Source organism: Leptopilina heterotoma, unplaced genomic scaffold, assembly GCF_015476425.1.
Source record: "Leptopilina heterotoma isolate Lh14 unplaced genomic scaffold, ASM1547642v1 Lhet_42, whole genome shotgun sequence".
In the NCBI taxonomy this organism is placed as follows: domain Eukaryota; kingdom Metazoa; phylum Arthropoda; class Insecta; order Hymenoptera; family Figitidae; genus Leptopilina; species Leptopilina heterotoma.
In genome coordinates, this window is record NW_025111078.1 from 3,919,188 (window position 1) to 3,939,065 (window position 19,878).

At 25.5% G+C, this 19,878-nt stretch overlaps 1 protein-coding gene across 2 annotated transcripts in view; it reads left to right on the forward strand.

Annotated features, from left to right (window-relative positions):
• Nucleotides 1-19,878, forward strand: part of LOC122506473 (receptor-type guanylate cyclase Gyc76C-like) — a 95,289-nt gene that overhangs the window by 16,839 nt on the left and 58,572 nt on the right. For both annotated transcript variants that reach the window (XM_043618680.1, XM_043618679.1), the window contains exons 2-3: nt 10,297-10,416; nt 17,051-17,493. In XM_043618680.1, the coding sequence (XP_043474615.1) occupies nt 17,092-17,493 (402 nt within the window). In that variant the 5' untranslated portion in view covers nt 10,297-10,416; nt 17,051-17,091. The remainder of the gene's footprint in view (nt 1-10,296; nt 10,417-17,050; nt 17,494-19,878) is intronic.

Consider the following 19,878-nt stretch of genomic DNA (forward strand, 5'->3'; position numbering starts at 1 on the left):
AGTGACAATATTTCAGAGATTCAATCTCCCTTGAGTTACAAATACATTGTTCAAAAAGCAGTGGTAGCAGTTGGAGCAGCTGTTGATTTTCATTCCCTTTTTCGACTGAATAAAGCTCGTAATTTCTTTTTCCAAAGTATATATATTGAACATCCAGTCAGAAAGTTATCAAATTTAAATTGTTTCTTTGTCGTGAGAATACATTAGATTTTTTTTTTTTTTTTGAAAACTTGTATTAAAAATATTTTTTATATTCCTGAAATTGGTGTCGAATAAGAGAAATTTTTTAAAATTTAATTAAAAATGATTTTTGTTCATAATTTTGTAAGATTCACTTATCATCTAACAAAGTTAATTAAAATTTTTTAAACTTTTAAAACTTATGAGTAAAATTAGTTTATAAGTAAAATTATTGAAAAATTTTGATAATTGTTTTTTATATTTTTCAAAAATTCAATTATTTTAAAAAGATTTTATCAAACTTCAATTATTTTAAAAAAATTTACCAAATTTCAATTATTTTTATAAGATTTGAATAACTTTCAATTATTTGGAAATTTTGTAATTGCATATAATTTAAAAACTATTATTTTTAAAAAATTATAGAAGAATATTTTTAAAAAATTCAAATATTTTTAAAAGATTTCAACAAATTTTAATTATTTGGAAATTCTTTAATTGCACAAAATTTGAAAAACAATTATTTTAAAAGAATTATTGAAAAATATTTTTAAAAAATTCAATTATTATTTTTAAAAGATTTTATTGAATTTAAATTATTTTTAAAAATTAATTTACGAATTTATTTGGAAAATTTTAATTAAAATTATTTGTTTAATGAAAGTATTTTTTAATGAAACTTTTTTCAAGCATGTCTTGTGTATTTTCTTGTACGTGTCTCTTTGCAATTTTTGAAAACAAAAAAATCTTACGAAATTTCCCTGTGGCCCTCTTAATCCATTGGAACTCTCATGAGTTACCAAACTTTTTCATTATTTCGCCTCTATTCCATTGGGAAAATACAATTTTCTTCATACTCTTTCAGAGCGAGCGCTGTAAAATTCAAAAGTTAAATATTTTTTCTGTTGAGAAAATAAACGTTTAGTTTTATTTTTTACTTTTTAAAGTTAAAAATATTTTTTACTTTTTAAGGTTTAAAATGGTTTTTTCTTAAAGTCAAAAGTACTTTTTAAAATAAAATCAAAATTTACTAGTAAACGTGAAAGAAATGAGGAATAAAAAATTTTAGTTACAATTTTAAAAAAAGCAAAGAAATTTTTTTAAAAAATATGTGTAAAAAATAATTTAAATTTATTATAGAAGTATGAAATAAAATGCAAGTAAACGAGAAGTTTACGATTAGAGAGCGATTGTTTTCAATCTATAAATTGATGTTGCGTGGTGATATTGTTATCAAAAAACTATTTTTATAACTGAAAAGAGGCGTCAGCTGTTAGAATAAAAAACCAATCTCCCGAGCGATTTCTGCTGTCATTCTCTCTTATTCGCGTACATATAACACCTCTCGCTGTGAAACGTCAAATCGTGCGACGCGCAACTACTTAATTTAATCTCAAGTCCCTCATTCCCTCTCTATTAACAAGGTTCATTGCTCTTTGCATTCTTTACGTTCTCCAATAAGATCTAAATTTTCACTCTTCCTTTTTGTTTTATCTATTAATATTTAAAAAAAAAAATTCTCTACTAATTTGATTTTCTACACAATTTTCTTGAAAGTATCAAATTGATACCAAAGTTTTATTGTTAAATTGATACTAAATTAAAAATAAAAATTTGGGTTAATTTTTTATTTAATTCACATTTTAGTATTAAATTGATACACTTTAGTATCAATTTAATACTTTCAAGAAAACTGTATTACTGTACCTATAAAAAATAAAAAAAAGGAATTGATGTTTTAGAATTACAATCTCACATATTTTATCTTTTTTTTTATTTTCTTTGTATACATTGAATTTTTTTTCCTTATAATATAAAAATATTAGCATACGTGAGTTATTAAAATTATTTTTAGATTTTTCGGAATAAAAAAATATTTATATTCTAAGATAAAATCTATTTTTGTCATAAAAATGAGAATGTAATATTCAACTTTTGAAAAAATTGTAAAAAGAATTTTTTTTCAATAAGCGTAATATTTTTCCAATTTTTTTTTTTTTTTTGTTTATTAGGAAGTATTTATAATTTATTGGGTATTAAAATTCTGTTTTACTTTTATATTGTGAGAATATATTAGACCAGAAGTAACTTGCATGATTGTAAAAAAAACAAGTTTTTAAACAAATATTTAAGTTTATTTTTGCAATAAATTATTTGCTTGTATAGAAAAAAAGGAGTAAAATAGCTTTAAATGTCCCGATAATTAATTCAGATAGTTAATTAAATAGCATAATTTATTTAAGTGCTTCGCTAGGTGTTTTAACGCATTTGTGCATTTCATAATTTACTGAGCAGTTTTAAAATATTTTCCAATAACAAAAATTATTGCCAAAGAAATATTTATGATCAGAAAAGATGTAACCAACTATCATCTATATTTTTTATATGTGAGTTAATATGTAGTAGGAGAATGATATTTTTAAAATTAAAAATTTTCCTCTTTTGATTAATTTTTATATTCTGAAAAGTATTAATATTTGATAAAATTTAATTTTAATTTAATTTTCATATATTATTACAAGGGGTCTCAAATTAAAATCTTTAAAAATCTAAACTTTCCATATTTTTAATTGACAATTCTGTAAAACTAATTTTTTTTTTATTTTAATTTTAAATTCTATTCAAATTTCACAAAAATTTGAAAGCAATTCTTTGAAAGATTTTAATTATCTTCATAAAAAGAACATTTTCCCCAGAAATTATTATTCAATTATTTTCAGGAATATTAATAAAATTCTTTGAAAAATTCAATTATTTTCATAAATAAAAATATTCATCAAAAGGATTACAGTATTTTCAAAAATAATAAAATTCAATACAAAAAATTTAATTAATTTCAATAAATTAAAAAAAAAATCTCGTCAAAATTTCAATTATCTTTATAAATAACAAAATTCTTCGACGAAATTAAATTATTTTCAAAAGTAATAAAATTCTTTGCAGAAATTCAATTATTTTCAAAAATTATCAGAAAATTCTTGGCAAAATTTCAATTATTTTTATTATTATTTTTTATTTACTTTTTTTTTTATTTTCCACTATTCAATGATTTTTAATATCTATTATTTTAATAAAATTTTTCAAAAGAATTCAATTATTTAAAACAAATTTTGATAAAGTTCTACGCAAACATTTAATATTATTTTTATAATAAATAATAAAAATTTCACAGGAATTCAACTATTTACAAATTTTTTATAAATTTTTTCGCAATAATTCAATTATTTTCGTACATAATAAAATTCTTTTTAGGAACTCAATTACTTTTCATAAATAATAAAACTCATTGCAGAATTTCAATTATTTTTATAACAATATTAATCGAATTCCTTGAAAAATATAATTATTCATAAAAATTGTATTTAAATTCGTCGAAAGAATGCAATTATTTAAAAATTTGTTGATAAAATTCTTTATGAAAATTCAGTTTTATAAAACATTCAATTATTCAATAAATTATTTATAATGTATTTAAATAATTGAATTCTCTTTGAATTTTTATGATTATTATATCATGAATTTTTAGAAATAATTAAATTTTGAAAAGGTTTTAAAATAAAAACTTTGAAAATTTGAATTTTTAAAATATTTTGAATCTCACATTTAAAAATTTTGAAATCTACCAAGAATTTTATTAAAACTTTTTGAAAATAATTGAATTTTTTCAAAAAATTTCTTTAAAATTTTTGAAGTAAATTAAATTCTTTCAAGAAAATAAACTACTAAAAATATAATAAAAATAATTACTAAAATCTAATAAACTAATTATATCAAACTTTTTTAAAAATAATTGAATTCTTTTGATTGAATTTTAATCTAATTTTTAAGATGTAAATTGTTCTTTTCGAGCAATTCATTTAAAATTATTTATTAAATGTATTATTGAGTGTATTAAAAATAATCGAAATCCTGTCATGAATTTTATTAGTTATATGAAATTGTATTATTAATAAAAAATAATTGAATTCTTGCGAGGAATTTTTTTTTCTTTATTATTATTATTACATATCTTTTTAAATAAAAGATTTTTTCAAAAAGTTTTATGAAAATTGTGTTTTAAATAATTGAATTTCTGTGAAAATTTTATTATGTATGAATATAATTGATGGTTTGCAAAGAATTTTATAAAAAAATTTTTTTAAATAATTGCACCTTTTGGGAATTTCTTTTTTTTTTAATTGTAGACATTGAAAATAATTGATGTTCGAAAGATTTTTAAATATAATTAAATCATTTGAAATTTTTGTGAATAATTTTTTTATTTAAACTATTCTCGTGAAAAAATAATTGAATAATTGTGAAGATTTAAAGACAGAATTCAAGAATTTAACAATTTCAAAAAAAAGTTGAATTTCTTAAAAGAAATTTATTATTTACGAAAATAATTGAATTCTTGTGAAGAATTTTATATTTAATTCTGTTTTAAATAATTATGAATTCTCGTGAAAAATTTTATTATTTGGGAAAATAATTAAATTCTTGTGAAAAGAATTTTATTAAAAATTTTTAAAAGTAGGTAATTGTATTGTTGCGAAGAATTTTTTTAAAAATCTACTTAAATAATTGATTTTTTTTTCGAAAAATATTAGGAAAATTCTGTTTTAAATAATTCAATTCCTGTGAAAATAGTAGGATTTAATAGATGAGTTCGAATCCTGCTATTAATGTAAATATTAATAATATAAATAGATTAATATAAATATTAAACATTCTGTTATTTTTTCGATGAGATTCTAATTTTTCTTTTGCTGATTAGAAAGCTTATTTTATTTAGAATTTATAACTAGACTTCTTGTGTTTTAATATAAATATACTTTGTATAAATTCAAATTAAACATTTTTTATTTAAAAAATGATTAATTTTGTGTTTATAATAATTTAAAAAAATCTTTTCAATTGCAAAAGAATTGTTACATTTTAACATGTGTACAACGCTCTCCAAGATTTAATATCAACAACACTCATTTTCAGTAATCGAGAGTACCTATATACGGCCTCCATTTGGCTTTGGCTTGCCAGTGCTTGGAGTGGCAGACTTGCTGGCAGCAGTCACTTTCTATACATGTACACCAATACACAATTCAACATCATTGGTTGTTTGCACTTGCAAACTATCTGACTTTTATGTTTGTGTTTGTGTATGTGTACAGACTGTATAGTAATACACGCACTAAACTCGCACTCACTCGTACGCTAAAGTCGCATAAACTTAAGTAGTACCTGATATGCATGAATGACTCGTTCTTTAGAACTCTCTTGTACATGTCTAAAATAATTGTTCACCAGATATAGTAAGAGAGAGGGAGAAGATGATGTAAAAAAGAATGAATTTTTTTTTCTCCTTTTTTCCGACCTTTTTCCGCTCATAAAAAACACATTTCATTATAATTGTTCAAAAACGAATTATCTTCACTAAGAAACACTTCAAGTATTTCATTATACGCCTTTAAAGTTGCCTCAAAAAGATATTTAAACGAATTACAAAGAAAATGCAAATTACTGTTAATGTATATTGTAGTAAAAATTTTTGCTTTCAAGAAGAGAAAACCTATCTGTTTTTATAGCATTAATAATAATTCTACTAGTAATATAGGGTTGCCACAAATATTTAATTTTTGTTTTTCCCTGATTGCCAGACAAAATATTGACTTTTTCCCTGACCCTAACGAATACTCTAAATAATTATCATTAAGAAATGAAAATGTTTTATATAAAACTGTTACACGGAGAGACCCACATTCGTAAAAATTACTAAAAACGGTTGCAATGACCGGAAATAAGGGGACTTTTAGCATAATGTACTACAGAATTAGATAAATTTACAAAAGAAATAGATAAATTTGCTACATTGAAATAGCAAGTTTTAATATTTTGTGTAAGAGTTGTAAATGTAGCGAAAATTGATTATAGTTTTCTCTAATTTAATTAGACAAAATCTGACAAATGAAAACATTTTCCACTAAAATCTTCTATCCACTGTAGTAATTTTTGGTGAGCAAGTGTGGCTAGCGAGTGCAGTCATATGGCGCCTGTACTTCTATTGGTTGCTAACCTCGTCAATCTCCGTAAATGAGCCGATGCCTTCCGATCATTGACAGTGACTATGTTTCGCGTATGTAAAATAAATTTGGATATTATCTACAATAATTAAATATAAAGTGAAACGTAGGTCGTTCGGTATCTCAGAAATTGACCATTATAAATTAATAAATTTTGCATTTATTCCTGTCCCAAGAAGTATGTCTTATAATAAGTTGTTAAAAGTAAACTGCTTTCTCGTAAGTGCTGTAAATTTTCATCATTCAATATATAAGGAAACAAAGATGTATACTTTCAGTGAAATTCGTTGTCGTGCGTGCAGTTGTGTATTAGTGTATTAATTAACCGCGTCTATACATATAAGTGAAATAAACATGTGTGTGTCTTCAAATATTTATCCAACAACAAATATATAAGTGTGTGAGTGTGTGTGTCTGTGTATGTAAAAATCCTTCCAGTTTACCTCCACTAGTCAAGAATTGACGGGAAACCGGCGACAAAAATCCGTATTTTTTCTTTTCACTCTTTCTTTCTGCATTTACAACGACTATAGTAATTTTACGTACACAATGTTTCTGAGTTTTACTACAGTTGTTTGGAACTATTGGACGAAATAGTAAGAAACTTTGCTAATTTGGTGAACATTTGTCGGGATTAGTGACTTAGTGTAGAAAATAGTAAAAAATACAAAAAGTCCCCTTATTTCCGGTGGTTGCAATGTGAATATAGTAAATTCTAGTGTGATTTTATACAAAAATTAGTAATCTCGGTCTCTCCGTGTACTTTTATTAAGAAGAAAATATTTATTAACAGAAAACTTATTAAGGATCAGTAGAAGAAAAATTGAAAATATTTTTGAAGAAACTGTTACCTTTAGCAGATGGAAAAAATATATATATCTCTTAACAGAAAACTTATTAAGGATCAGTAGAAGAAAAATTGAAAATATTTTTGAAGAAACTGTTACCTTTAGCAGATGGAAAAAATATTTATATCTCTTAACAGAAAACTTATTAAGGATCAATAGAAGAAAAATTTAAAATGTTTTTAAGAAACTGTTACCTTTATTAAACGGAAATAATTTAAAAACCGATATGACTTTTTGTATTAAAAATCTATTTTATTTATTAATCGCTAACAATATATGAAAAATTTATAACATGATAACAATCTGTGATATATATGAGAAAAAAAGATCTCGGTTGTATATTGCTTTATTCGCAGATGAAATCATGACAATGCGAGTTTGATGAACACATTAGAAAAGCTCGTGAGAGAATGTCGGTTTTCTAACGCTGCGTGTGTATTATTGTTGTTGAACCATCAAAGAATTCTTGTATGCTACTAACGTTCTAGCTTAGAATCTTGGATAGCAGCCAACTTGGGAGCAACTCACTCATTTGTCCAGGTGGTTAAATAAAACAATCCATCGGTCCAGACAAACACCATACACACACACACAGGTCATCGTATCACGAACTCAGAGAAATAAAATATTTTCTATATTTTAAAAATCTACAATAGAAAAAGTTAGTAAACTCATCTTAAAATATTTGTTTTTGATTTTTTCGCAGTATTTTAAAATAAAAAGGGGTTTTTATAATAGGGAGAGTTTTTCTGTATATATTTAACACAAGAACCTGATAATGTGATTCTAATTTTAAAATGTCTGTAAGCAACTAGAGCAGACTGTAATCTTTGAACAAAAGATCAGATATGTGCGAGTATTTATTTGTTGCATTCAAATGTTTGTAGGTTACAATGTATTGAAAGTATCATGTGAGCTATTGACTTTCAGTAAACGATAAAAGCAACTTGATTAGTGATATCAATCAACAAAGTTTTCTAGATGTCATGCATTTAGCAAAACAGTCTGTGTTTTTTTAATTTTTGAAGAACATCTCTTTGCAAGTGCAGTTTGTGGCATTTATAATATTAAAATAATTACACTCTTTAACTTAAAAGTATCAAATGGCAACGAATTGATATCAAAATAAAAAATTGATCCAAATTTTTAAAAAAATACACTTTTAGCAACTTTTTTCCGATGTTCCAGAAGTGCTCAAGCATGAGAAACTTATTAAAGATCAATAGAAGAAAAATTACGAATCTTTGATTCAAGAAACATTTTCAAGTTTCTTAAATTTTTAATCTTGTCCAGATTAAAATTTTTTTAAAAAATACTCAAGAATGAGTATGAGAAACTTATTAAAGAGCAGTAGAAGAAAAATTACGAATCTTTGATTCAACCTGAAACATTTTCAATTTTTTTAATCTTAAATTTGTCGAAAGGATTAAAATATTTTAAAAATACACTAAATGGGCGCGAAGAATTTTTTTCACAAGTTTATTTTTTGAAACAATTAAAATTTATGAGAAGTAGTATTATAAGTCAGTATAGAAGAAAAATTATAGCAAAACATTACGACTATGAAAAAATACCTCATCTTAAATATAAATTATTAAAAAAAAACTTAACATTAAAAAATAGTTGACGATTACGATAGTTTCATTTTAAAAAAAGGGACTTTTTACATGGAGTTAATGATGTTTTCAGTGGCTTGACAAATGGGGGCGGAACATTTGTCAAAACAGCCTCAAGCATCTTTTATGTGTTCGCCACACTTTGAGTTTGCTCTTTGTGGCATAATCGACGTCATCTCTCTTCAAGTCCTTGCATCACTAGCTTATGTCATTGATTTCATTTTTTTTCACAGTAGCTATTCGAATGTCGAACTATGATATATAAATCATTGTCGATGTACGAATTTTGTCTGCAAAAATTCAGAGTTAAAAAAAATAAATATATAAAGATAAAATAATAAAAAATAAAAAATATAGAGTCATGTTATTATATTTTATAGGAAAGTTATTAAAAATTACTAAAATTCTTCTTTAAATCGAATATTTTTTTAATAATTTTCGAAAAAGTTCTTTAAAAATTTTTAAATCTATTTGTTTACAATAATTAATTTTACGGAATTTCAATTATTCGCAAATTCTTCAATTAAACAAATATTAGAAAATAAAAACTTGAAATAATATAAAAACAATTTAATTAAACTTAAAAAAAAATTAAATTCAAAATTCAATTATATTTCTAAAAATTTTTAATTTTTATTAGAAAATTCTACGAGAATTCAATTATTTAAATACAAACATATATAATTTATAGAATTGAATGCTTTTTAAAATTCAATTCCCATAAAGAATTTTATCCAAAAATTTCTAAATAATAACATAATAATAATAAATAAATAATAATTTGGAGAAGAAGTTAAATAGTTCTTAACAAAATTGAACAAAATTTATCTTTCTAATAAAAATTGTCCATTAATTTAACAAATGTATTTACAATTTAATTACCAAAATAATAAAAAGAAGAAAAGTAAGATTTACGATCAGTAGAAGAAAGAAAAAAAAAGATTTATAAATAAATACGTCTATTTTTATTTATTTTAATTTTACGTCGAAATTTTTATATATTCTAAGATAAAAATTTTTTATTTTCTAAACTATTTCTGATTATAGTTTATTTATAATTTAATTACCAAAATAAGAAGGAAAGTAATAAGTTTTATTCCTAGAAGAAGAAGAAAAAATGATTTATAAACAAATACAACAATATTTTTATTATTTTTATTTTACCTCGAAATTTTTATAAATTCCAAAATAAACCATTTTTATTTTCTAAAAAATTTCTGATTATAGTTTATTCTTAACCGTAAAAGTAGTAAAAAGAAGGAAAATAAGTTTTACGATCAGTAGAAGAAAAAGAAAAAATTATTTATAAATAAATACCTCAATATTTTTATTTTACCCCAAACGTTTTATATATTCTGAGATAAACCATTTTTTATTTTCTAAATTATTTTTGATTTTTTTTTTAATGTATAGAACTTTATCAAGAATTAAGGAAAAGATGGATTGCTAAAAAAGTTATTTTAAAATATAATATGTTTTGTTTGAAAAACTTTTAAAAAAATATATATTTATAAATTAAAAATATTTAATTTTAAGTGTAAATTTAAATTTATGAATTGAAAATCAACATTCTTTTTTTTGTTCTGATTACAGGTGGTCGTTAGACACACAGGCAGAATCGGCGAAGAGTCCAGATTGTCAGCAGAATGTTTATGAGATAGCATCTCAATATTTACAATCTTTTTGCTAAAGCTACATTGCCATGTTGTTTAGGTAATTTCTTTCAATAATTTAATATAATTGCATGCAAATTAAAAATTTTTAAATAAAATTCGTCGCAAGAATTCAATTATTTTCATGAGTTAAAAAATTCAATTCAATATAAAAAAATACAATTTATTTTTATATTATATTACTAAAATCTTAAAAGAAATTTTATATCAAAGCTTCTCGGGACAGTGCCCACAGTTATTATTTTAATTTAAATTCTGATTGTTTTGATATTCTAAAGGAAAAAAATAAAAATAACTTGTAATTTCTCCGACAGCTGCAAAAAGCAATTATAAACAGATGGTTATAGTTAAGATTTTCAATATTCTACCTATAGAAAGAATTATTTAAATTTATTGAGTGAAAATAAATTTTTATTTTATTGTTTTTGGCTAAAAATCTTTGACATTGAAATCGTAGAGGCTAAAAATAACATCCCTACTACTTTTTAAAAAATTTATAAATTTATTAAAAAATAAATATAGTTAAGTATAAATTTGTAAATTTATTTAAATTAAAGATATTTATTTAAATATTTTAAATAATAGTTATAATATCAAATAGTTTTAAATAATACCAAAAATAGAATAATTAAAAAGTTTCTCAATATCTAATGCGGGAGCTATTTAAAGAGTCATGCACAATTGTGATCTTGGTAAATATCGTTCGAGTACGACCGTGTATAGATATTATAAATACATGTTATCATGCTGCTGTATTATTTTAATGCGTTATCTCGATTCACGTCCGCCGTTGCAAACACGCCCGTTATGTTGCTTTTGCTTGCCGTCTACTTTAAACTCTTAAAATCTTACAAATAATACCCGATGGGATGATGTTACTATTATTATATAGTTGTTTTTTTAATAGCAAAAAGAAAATAATATTTACATTGAACCCCGTAGTATATTTTAAGGGAATTTTTATTTTATCATTTAAAATTTATTTTCAAATATATTCAAAAAAAAGAAAATTATTTTTATAAATAAAATTAATTTTTATGAAATTTTTAATTATTTACTTAATTTTTTATTAATTTTTTAATTAATTAATAAAAATTAATTTAATATTTTAAAAAAAAATTAATTTTAAAAAAAAATACTGGGAATGGAATATTTCTGTCATCACTTATTTTTACATAAAGCAATAATAGTGTTTAAGTATGAGTAGCCGCTGGTAAAAAATGGCACGTGTGATGCTAAAATAAGAACACGGCTATTTTTTTTTATATATTCATAATCTTTCGGAATAACGAAACAAGTGCGACAGAGTTTAGAGACTGTTGTGTTACATACTGATTGGAATTACCATTTGTCCATATTAACAGTACGCGAAATAATCTATTTTCGATGTAAGAGTTTCAGGATTTCACTGATAATGAAACACTGATAAGATAATAATAATTAACCTGAAGTTTTGAAATATTCATTATTAATGGAATATTTTTGGCAATTTTTTTCTTTTCTTTCTATTTTATAATTATACAGTTTTCTTGAAACTAATTGATACTAAAGTGGATCAAATTGATGCGAAAAACTTGGATAAAAAATTTGAACACTTTTGCTCGCATTATTGGAATATCAAAATTAGTTGCAATTTGATACAGTTAACAGTGTCAGGAGAGTTTTGTTTTGGAAAATAAAATTTTCTCTGTTAAACCTTTTTTTTTAAAAATTAAATTTTTAAAAACTTATTAAGAATCAGTAGAAGAAAAATTGGAAATATTTTTCAAAAAACTGTTGCCTTTGACAGATGGAAAAAATATTTATATACCTATCTCTTAACAGAAAACTTATTAAGAATCAATAGAAGAAAAATTGAAAATGTTTAAAAATTTGTTACCTTTGACAGATGGAAAAAATATTTATATACCTATCTCTTAACAGAAAACTTATTAAGAATCAATAGAAGAAAAATTAAAAATATTTTTGAAGCAACCTTTAACAGTTGGAAAAAATAATTATATCTCTTAACAGAAAACTTATTAAGGATCAGTAGAAGAAATTTTAATCAAAGAAGAAAGTTTAAAAGTAAATTCTTTAGTTAAAAAATTTGCAAGTAAAGAAAAACATTTTTTTAAAGATTTCATATACAAAATGAAATATAAAATATAAAACTGTTGAGCGGAATTTTCTTCTCACTTTGAGATTCTATTTTTTTCGGTGATATTAAAAGATTTATCATAATATTAACATTAGGATAAATAATTTTTTCTGTATCCTAAACGAATATAAATGGATATTTAATTATCACTATATATTTGTCATATGTAATTTTAGAAAGATTACTGACATTTTTTTGTAATTATTGTACATTTGATATTTTTCATGTTTTAAAAAACATTCAAAGAAAAGGTTAGACGATAACAATCTTTGCTTTTACGAAATATCAATCATAATTAAAAAAGAATATAAAGATGTTAACAGTTTTTTCATGCTATATAAGAATAAGTGTCACTCACAGAAGTAACCATACAGATATGTAATATTCGTTTTAAATGACATTGTCCTATAAAAAATCCATTTAATTTGACATATCGTATGTTTACAATATTGCGCTCTATAAATAGAAATCAGTTTCATCATCTTTTTCTTGGTACATAATGAATGAACCTCTAAGAAACACTTGAATGAATGAATGCATTTTTAAAAAACTCTGAAAGAATATTATATTTTTGAAAAAATCAACACCTTTAGATAAGTTAATTTCCATTAGAAAAGTTATCTTAAGAAAATGTAACTTAACAAAAGATAGTCAACGTTTATTCTTATAAACTATGTGTTTATATTAATAAAACTGATTTTTATAATTAAGATAGGCATAAATAAGACATTAATTTCTACATGATCTTCAGATCCTATTCAGATAAAATGCAATAGACTGCCTATAACAAAAACATATTTTTTTCTCCATATAAGTTAGACGATAATAATCTCTCTGTTTTGATACATCTTCGTAGACAGTAAAGTTTTCAGTGAATGTTCGACACGTGCAATCGTTTGCAATTGTAATAAACATTTTCTAGTGTCACTTACCACTTATAACTCTATGACTAATCATTTTCTTTAAAAAAAAAAAAAATTCGACCAATGCACATAAATTATTGAGTATTAGTTTCTTATTATCGAATCATCGGACTTAGAAAATTATTTCAAGACTTTAATTTCTCAAAAATCTTTAAATTTTTAAAGGGTATAAATATTTTTTCCGCACTGTGCGTACAAATTATAATTTTAAATCGATTTCGTTAGCATATCGATTCTCTTGATTTGTTTGGATTAAAAAAAAATCAAAATTGTAGTTATTATTGCTAAAATAAAGAAGAGGGAAAAACAAATTGAAATGAAATGTAGAACTCATGAGAGGTGAAACTACTCGATGCTGGTCGTGTATAGATACTTGAACGTATGTTGCATTTGTAATTACAATCGCATTATGTGTAATACTTTAGCACGCATGTACGCATCTAAGTATCACCATTTCCTTAGGTAGTCTACGTCTTTTTATTCTATGAGTGATTCATGTCATATTAACGTTTAATTCTTCCTTGCAGGAAGTATCCAATGTCCATACTATATCCTCTCATTTTTATTTTAAATTTAAAAAAAAAATCCCAATAACGTGTTTTCAAGTCTTTCGATTTTTTTAACTTGAATTATTTATTCAGTTTAAATTTTTAAAATATTTATCAAATTAATTTTTACTGTTAATTTTACTTTTTAATATTATCTACTTTATGCTCATAAAATTTATTCCGCATGTAGCAATAATTTTAGCAAAATGTTTTCAGTTTCCTGACGTCCTCAAGTGTGAGAAACTTATTAAAGATCAATAGAAGAAAAATTACGAATCTTTGATTCAAGAAACATTTTCAAGTTTCTTAAATTCTTACTCTTGTCCAAAGGATCAGAGTTTTTCAAAAAATACTCAAGTGTGAGAAACTTATTAAAGAACAGTAGAAGAAAAATTACGAATCTTTGATTCAACGTGAAACATTTTCCAGTCTCTTAATCTTAAACTTGTCGAAAGGATTAAAATTTTTAGAAAATACACTGAAAGGGCGCGAAGAATTTTTTCACAAGTTTATTTTTGTTTTTGAATCAAAGTAGTTTCATTTTTAAAAAAATTACAAAGTGTTGCAGTTATTAAAAATTGTTACTGGGTTTAAAAATTTGTTGTCGATTGAAGTTTAAATAAAGCGATTTCATCTTCTGAAAATTTATTTTTATCTTCTGTAGAAGGTTGTGACTCCGTAAGAAAAGAATCTATAATTTTCTCAACCCAGTAAGAATTTTTCTTTTTAGAGAATTTATTGTATAGTTGTGACAACAGTTAATTTATAGATTAAATTTTAAGAAATTTCTAACGGTGTTATATTTTATATGGTAAACACTTTTTAAAACCTGTTTGTTCTATGTTTAAACTTCGAATCATTCTTCTGCTTTATAGAGTCAATATTGGAAATTTAATTGCTGGTACACGCGCAATAATTTTTCACGTAAAAAGAAGAAAAAAAAAGAATTATTCTTATTTGCAAGGTAAAATAATACGCTTTTTTGATAACATAAATTAATTTAATTTATGCCAAGTAAGTGATTAATTAATTGAAAATTTTTTTTTCCTACATCACAACGATAAGTTTTACGCTAGATTCACGTTTATTTACACTATAACCAATATTGGCTTTGAGAAAGTGGTTTTTCTCATTCAAAGAATTGCGAATAGACGCAGTGTGCATAAAACCGTAATATAGAAAAAAAGAGAGAGAGAGAGAGAGAGAGAAAAAAACTGTCCAATTTCTATTTATAGAAATCCAGATGCTTTTTAATCACTGGGACAAGTTCGCTCTTTTAGAGGACAGTTAAAAATCTCCCAACTGGTTTTAAAACGTTTCTTCTCGAATCACTGATATAAAGTTTGCAAACCTGCTACTCAACAAATTATATATTTTCCAATTAAACTTCTCTGCACGCAACGCGATAAATGGTTTCATTAAAAATGCCTGAATCTAATTGTAAAAACGATTATTCATTACTGCGTCTATTTTTAAACTATGGCAAATATTTTTATTTGAAGAAAAAAAATTCATTCTTTTTAAATTAGAAAAGGGGTCAGAATAAAAAATCGAAAATTCAGTTTGGCAAAATAAAGGCGTGGATCTAATATGAGAATAAATTACAGAAAGAACGTAAAGTAGCTAAATAATGTATCCCTTAAAGATGGTAAAAAAAAATTCAGCGAGCAGGTGAGGGGTAAAAATGACTTAGTTATTGTTTGCGGATAATTTATTATTCGGTACCTACTCGTCTCCTACAATGAACAAATAAAGGCGGGTCTATATCACGTGTCCTATGTTTCATAATTATTGTTGAGAGTAGACTTGTCTACCTTTGTGCGGAGAATTTTATTTGGCATCTTGGTGACTTCACCCTAGAGCAATTTTTTTTCTTTATTTGCTTCTTCTTATTTCTTCATTACTGTTCTCGTTTGGATAACTCTCTGCCTCGCCGCCATACCAATCCTATATCAATTATTATAAAATGCACTCATTCGCCAAGTTATTATTAAATGCAGCGAACATTATGAGCTGTGAGTCAGAAATGTCGCTTTAAATACTGAAACAATTAAGCGGTAATTAACGCCTTTGCGACTGATGACGACGAATTGTTTAAGTTTCCTGAAATACTCAATCGTTTTAGTGATTTCCTCTTTCAGTACAATTTTTAATTTCAAAAAATATTTATTCCCTACTAAAGTAGTAGAAGAAAAATTGATGTTTTTTTAAAACTTGCCTTCATTTAACAGAAACCCCAAAATATTTATGTGTCTTAATTGAAGTATTATTTATGATCAGTAGAAGAAAAATTAAAAACACTTTTTAGAAAATTGTTTACCTTTATTAAACAGTAAAAATATTTATATCTCTTAACCGAAAAGTAGAATCTCTTAACCGAATCAGTAGAAGAAAAATTGAAAATGTTTTTTATGAAACCGCTCCCTTCATTAAACAGAAATAATTAAACAACTAAAGTAATTATTTTTGGAATACACAAAAAAATTTAAATATATAAATGTAAGAACAAGTTTTGTCTTCATGAGAAGAAACTTTTTTTGACTGGTAGAGAAGTCCAGAGATGAAATCATCATTTATAGCGAATTCATCTTCATCAATTATAGACAATGCGGAAACGGCTTTATTGTAACAGTTATTACATTCGTCTCATATATATTCTTATTTTCATTATATAATTGCAACAGGTGTGCCTTCGACCACGTGTTGTGACCGCATTCGAGATATTATTTTTAGAAAAACGATACACCCAGGATAGTTGTATTGCGAAAGGGCTTCGCTCATCTAATATATCTGTTTTCTTTATATTTTTCGAACCGTAAACTGCTATACAAATATGAATAAATAATAAATGTGAATTATATTTTCAATTTTATCGAAAACGTAAAGTAAATCTAAATGCGATGAGATATTTTTAAGGTTACATGAGATTTGCACGTGGGTTAAAATGATAGAGAATTTTCTCTTCTTCTACAAAAATATCTCATTGTTTTAGTTGATGTTTTTAAGAGAGAAAATTTTGTGAAATAATTTCTAATAGAAAATTGTTTTTATTGAATGTTTCAGGTGAGCGGGAAGGGAGGCGCTGACCGGTGGCGGCGGCGGCCATGCGCCCCGGCCCGCCAATCACGAGCCGTCGCAGGCCTCCCCGTCGCCAGCAGTTATCGCATCGTCTCAATAGGTCGAAGTCTCAAGTGCAACAGATTAAACGGCAAATCACAAACAAAGCCTTTTTTCTGTTGTTCCTGTTGGTTTCAAATCCGATTCTTGCCCTGGCAGAACCGCCGCCTAACAATGCACCACTTCCGAGTTTGGGATCTAACGATCAAATTCACCGGAAGTGCTTCTCGTCGGACGGGGACCAACGTTATTATAGCTTACCGATCTCAGAAGGTGCACCGCGAAAAATTCAAAATCTTACCATCGGTTATCTGACGGCCGTTAAGGGTGTTATGAAGGATCGACAGGGACTTGCCATCTCGGGTGCACTCTCTATGGCTCTAGATGAGGTAAGTTTATTTTAATATTGTAATGAATCTATTGTTTTAATTTTTTTCCATTGGCTTGACTCGGAGTCATCGTTAAGTCCAACAATTAATTAATTTGAAAATCGAGTGATAGAATCACTATTATTATTATTGACCATGAATCTACAAGGGTCATACAACTGTGCTTCGAATATTTTCCAATTTTCTTCTTTTCAACAAAACGGAATTTTGAAAGAATGGATTAACATCAACAAACGTGCTGCTAGATTTACCACTTAACTATACAGTTTCTCTTGAATTGTCGGACATACGATTTGACGCCTAAGCACATCGACACAATTGATTCTAGTTTGGATCATTTTTTCTTACATAGTAATACTGGTAACTTATTCGACAAATAACATAAGAATGTCTTCCTTTACCTAATTTGCATATCTACTCTTTTCGTATAAGAAACTTAAATACAATTCTAACAGCAAGATTTTGTAAATCTGTTGTAATACAGAAAATCTGTTAATTTAGTTTACTTTCACCAAGTACAAAGTATCTCCACAATCTAATTTGATTTTAATAAGACAACACTCAACGAATTCATATATTTCCAAATGAAAAAAGAAATCTTATATTGAAGGGTTGTGATTAACTACAATGCAACGTGCAATTATAGAATAAATATGATTCATAGAATTGTGCATCAGACTTAACAATTACCGAGCAAATTACAATTCCAAATGAGGATTCTAATAACTAACTCAATTCTCTTAACCCATTAACGTATCAGCTACACCCTTTCCATGATATATTATCACATCTTGTAGCAGGGCCGTATTGAAGATTAGCCTTCAGGGGGGTAAATGTAAAATCCTTGGCCATAATTTATCCGGCGTGAGGAGAGATGCTGAGAGAGAGAGAAAGGGAGAGAGAGAGCAGGAGAGTTGTGGTATATTAAAGTTGAGCGGGCAAAGGGGATTCCTTAATCACTTGTTTAATAAGAAACAGGCGTCCTCTCTTCTTTTCTTCTTGGGTGGGTTTATATTCCTGGCTAAAAATAAGTCTCTTCTCTCGCTTCACGGTGAGTTTGCCACCCAGAGTAGCCGCCCCTGGGCGTATACCTACCCTCTCGTTATACATATAGTCCAGTTAGCCAGGTTCGACGAGATGCGACGACGTTGTGTTTCGTTTCGTTACTTCTTCTCGTTCCTTTAGATATATTCGATTCCCACGATCGTGCAAGTAGTGTGCTGATGCGAGCCGTGAGATCGCCTTGGTCGTTTGCATGGTTACGCCAAAAGAAAGCAGTTCTCTGGTAGTAGTGTGTGGCTTGCAAAACGACTCACCCACCATTTAGGTATAGTCGATACTCGATTCGGAGGTTTAAAAATACAAGCCCAGTATTATTCGCTGGTCCGCCCACGCGTGCCAAACCAAACTGCGTAACCGTGAGAAGAATTTATGAAGTTCAACATTGCAAACATTTAATAATATAAAGGTCTCGTCCAAAAGAGGAAAATAATTCCTAAAAATTATGTTAAAAACTTTAATATTTTGATGAAGATGTCCAATTTTGATTCGATTCGTTTAATTCGTTCTCCATTTTGAGAATAAGTTTTAAAATTTATTCCCCTTGTAGCAAAAATGTTAGAATGTTACTAACTTTAACTTGTAATTTCAAGAATTTCCCTTTAGCAAATTTTTTACAGAGGTTCCTGAAATACTCAAATGTGAGAAACTTATTAAAGATCAGTAGAAGAAAAATTACGAATCTTTGATTCAAGCTGAAACATTTTTGTTTCCATAAGTCCAGAATTCGAACTAGATCCGTAAATTCTGTAAAAGTCCGTAAAAGTCAATTTTAAAAAAAGTCCATAAAGTTGGTAATTTGTTTTCTGATCAAGAGAAAAAAAAATCGAAATTATTTTCATAAAGTTGCAGTAGTAATTCTGGTAAATTATTCAATTGTGAACAGTCTGCAAATTTGAAAATTGAGATAGAGTATTTAAATTTTAATTATAAATTAAGAAATTACTTTTTTGAAAAAATTTCAATTTGTACTTTTCTAAATTAGTGAAATTACAAGTAATTTAAAGTTTTAAGAAAAATGTTTAGTGTATAAATAAAAGTTTTTAAAAGTATAAAGAGGTTGAAAAAAAATTCGAATAGCGGAAAACCACAGGTTTACATTGGTCTAGTGCCAAAAAATTTATAACTACCACTTAGTTCTTACATATATAGCATATTAAACTCCAACAAACCATTAAAGCGCTCTTTATAAAAATGACAAAACAAAGACATAGCACTTTTATTAAAAATGATTTATTACAAGAGAAATCTTTTACATTCTTAAAAAATTGTATGACTTAATTATAATACAATTATAATACCTATACTTTTAAATATCTCAATATT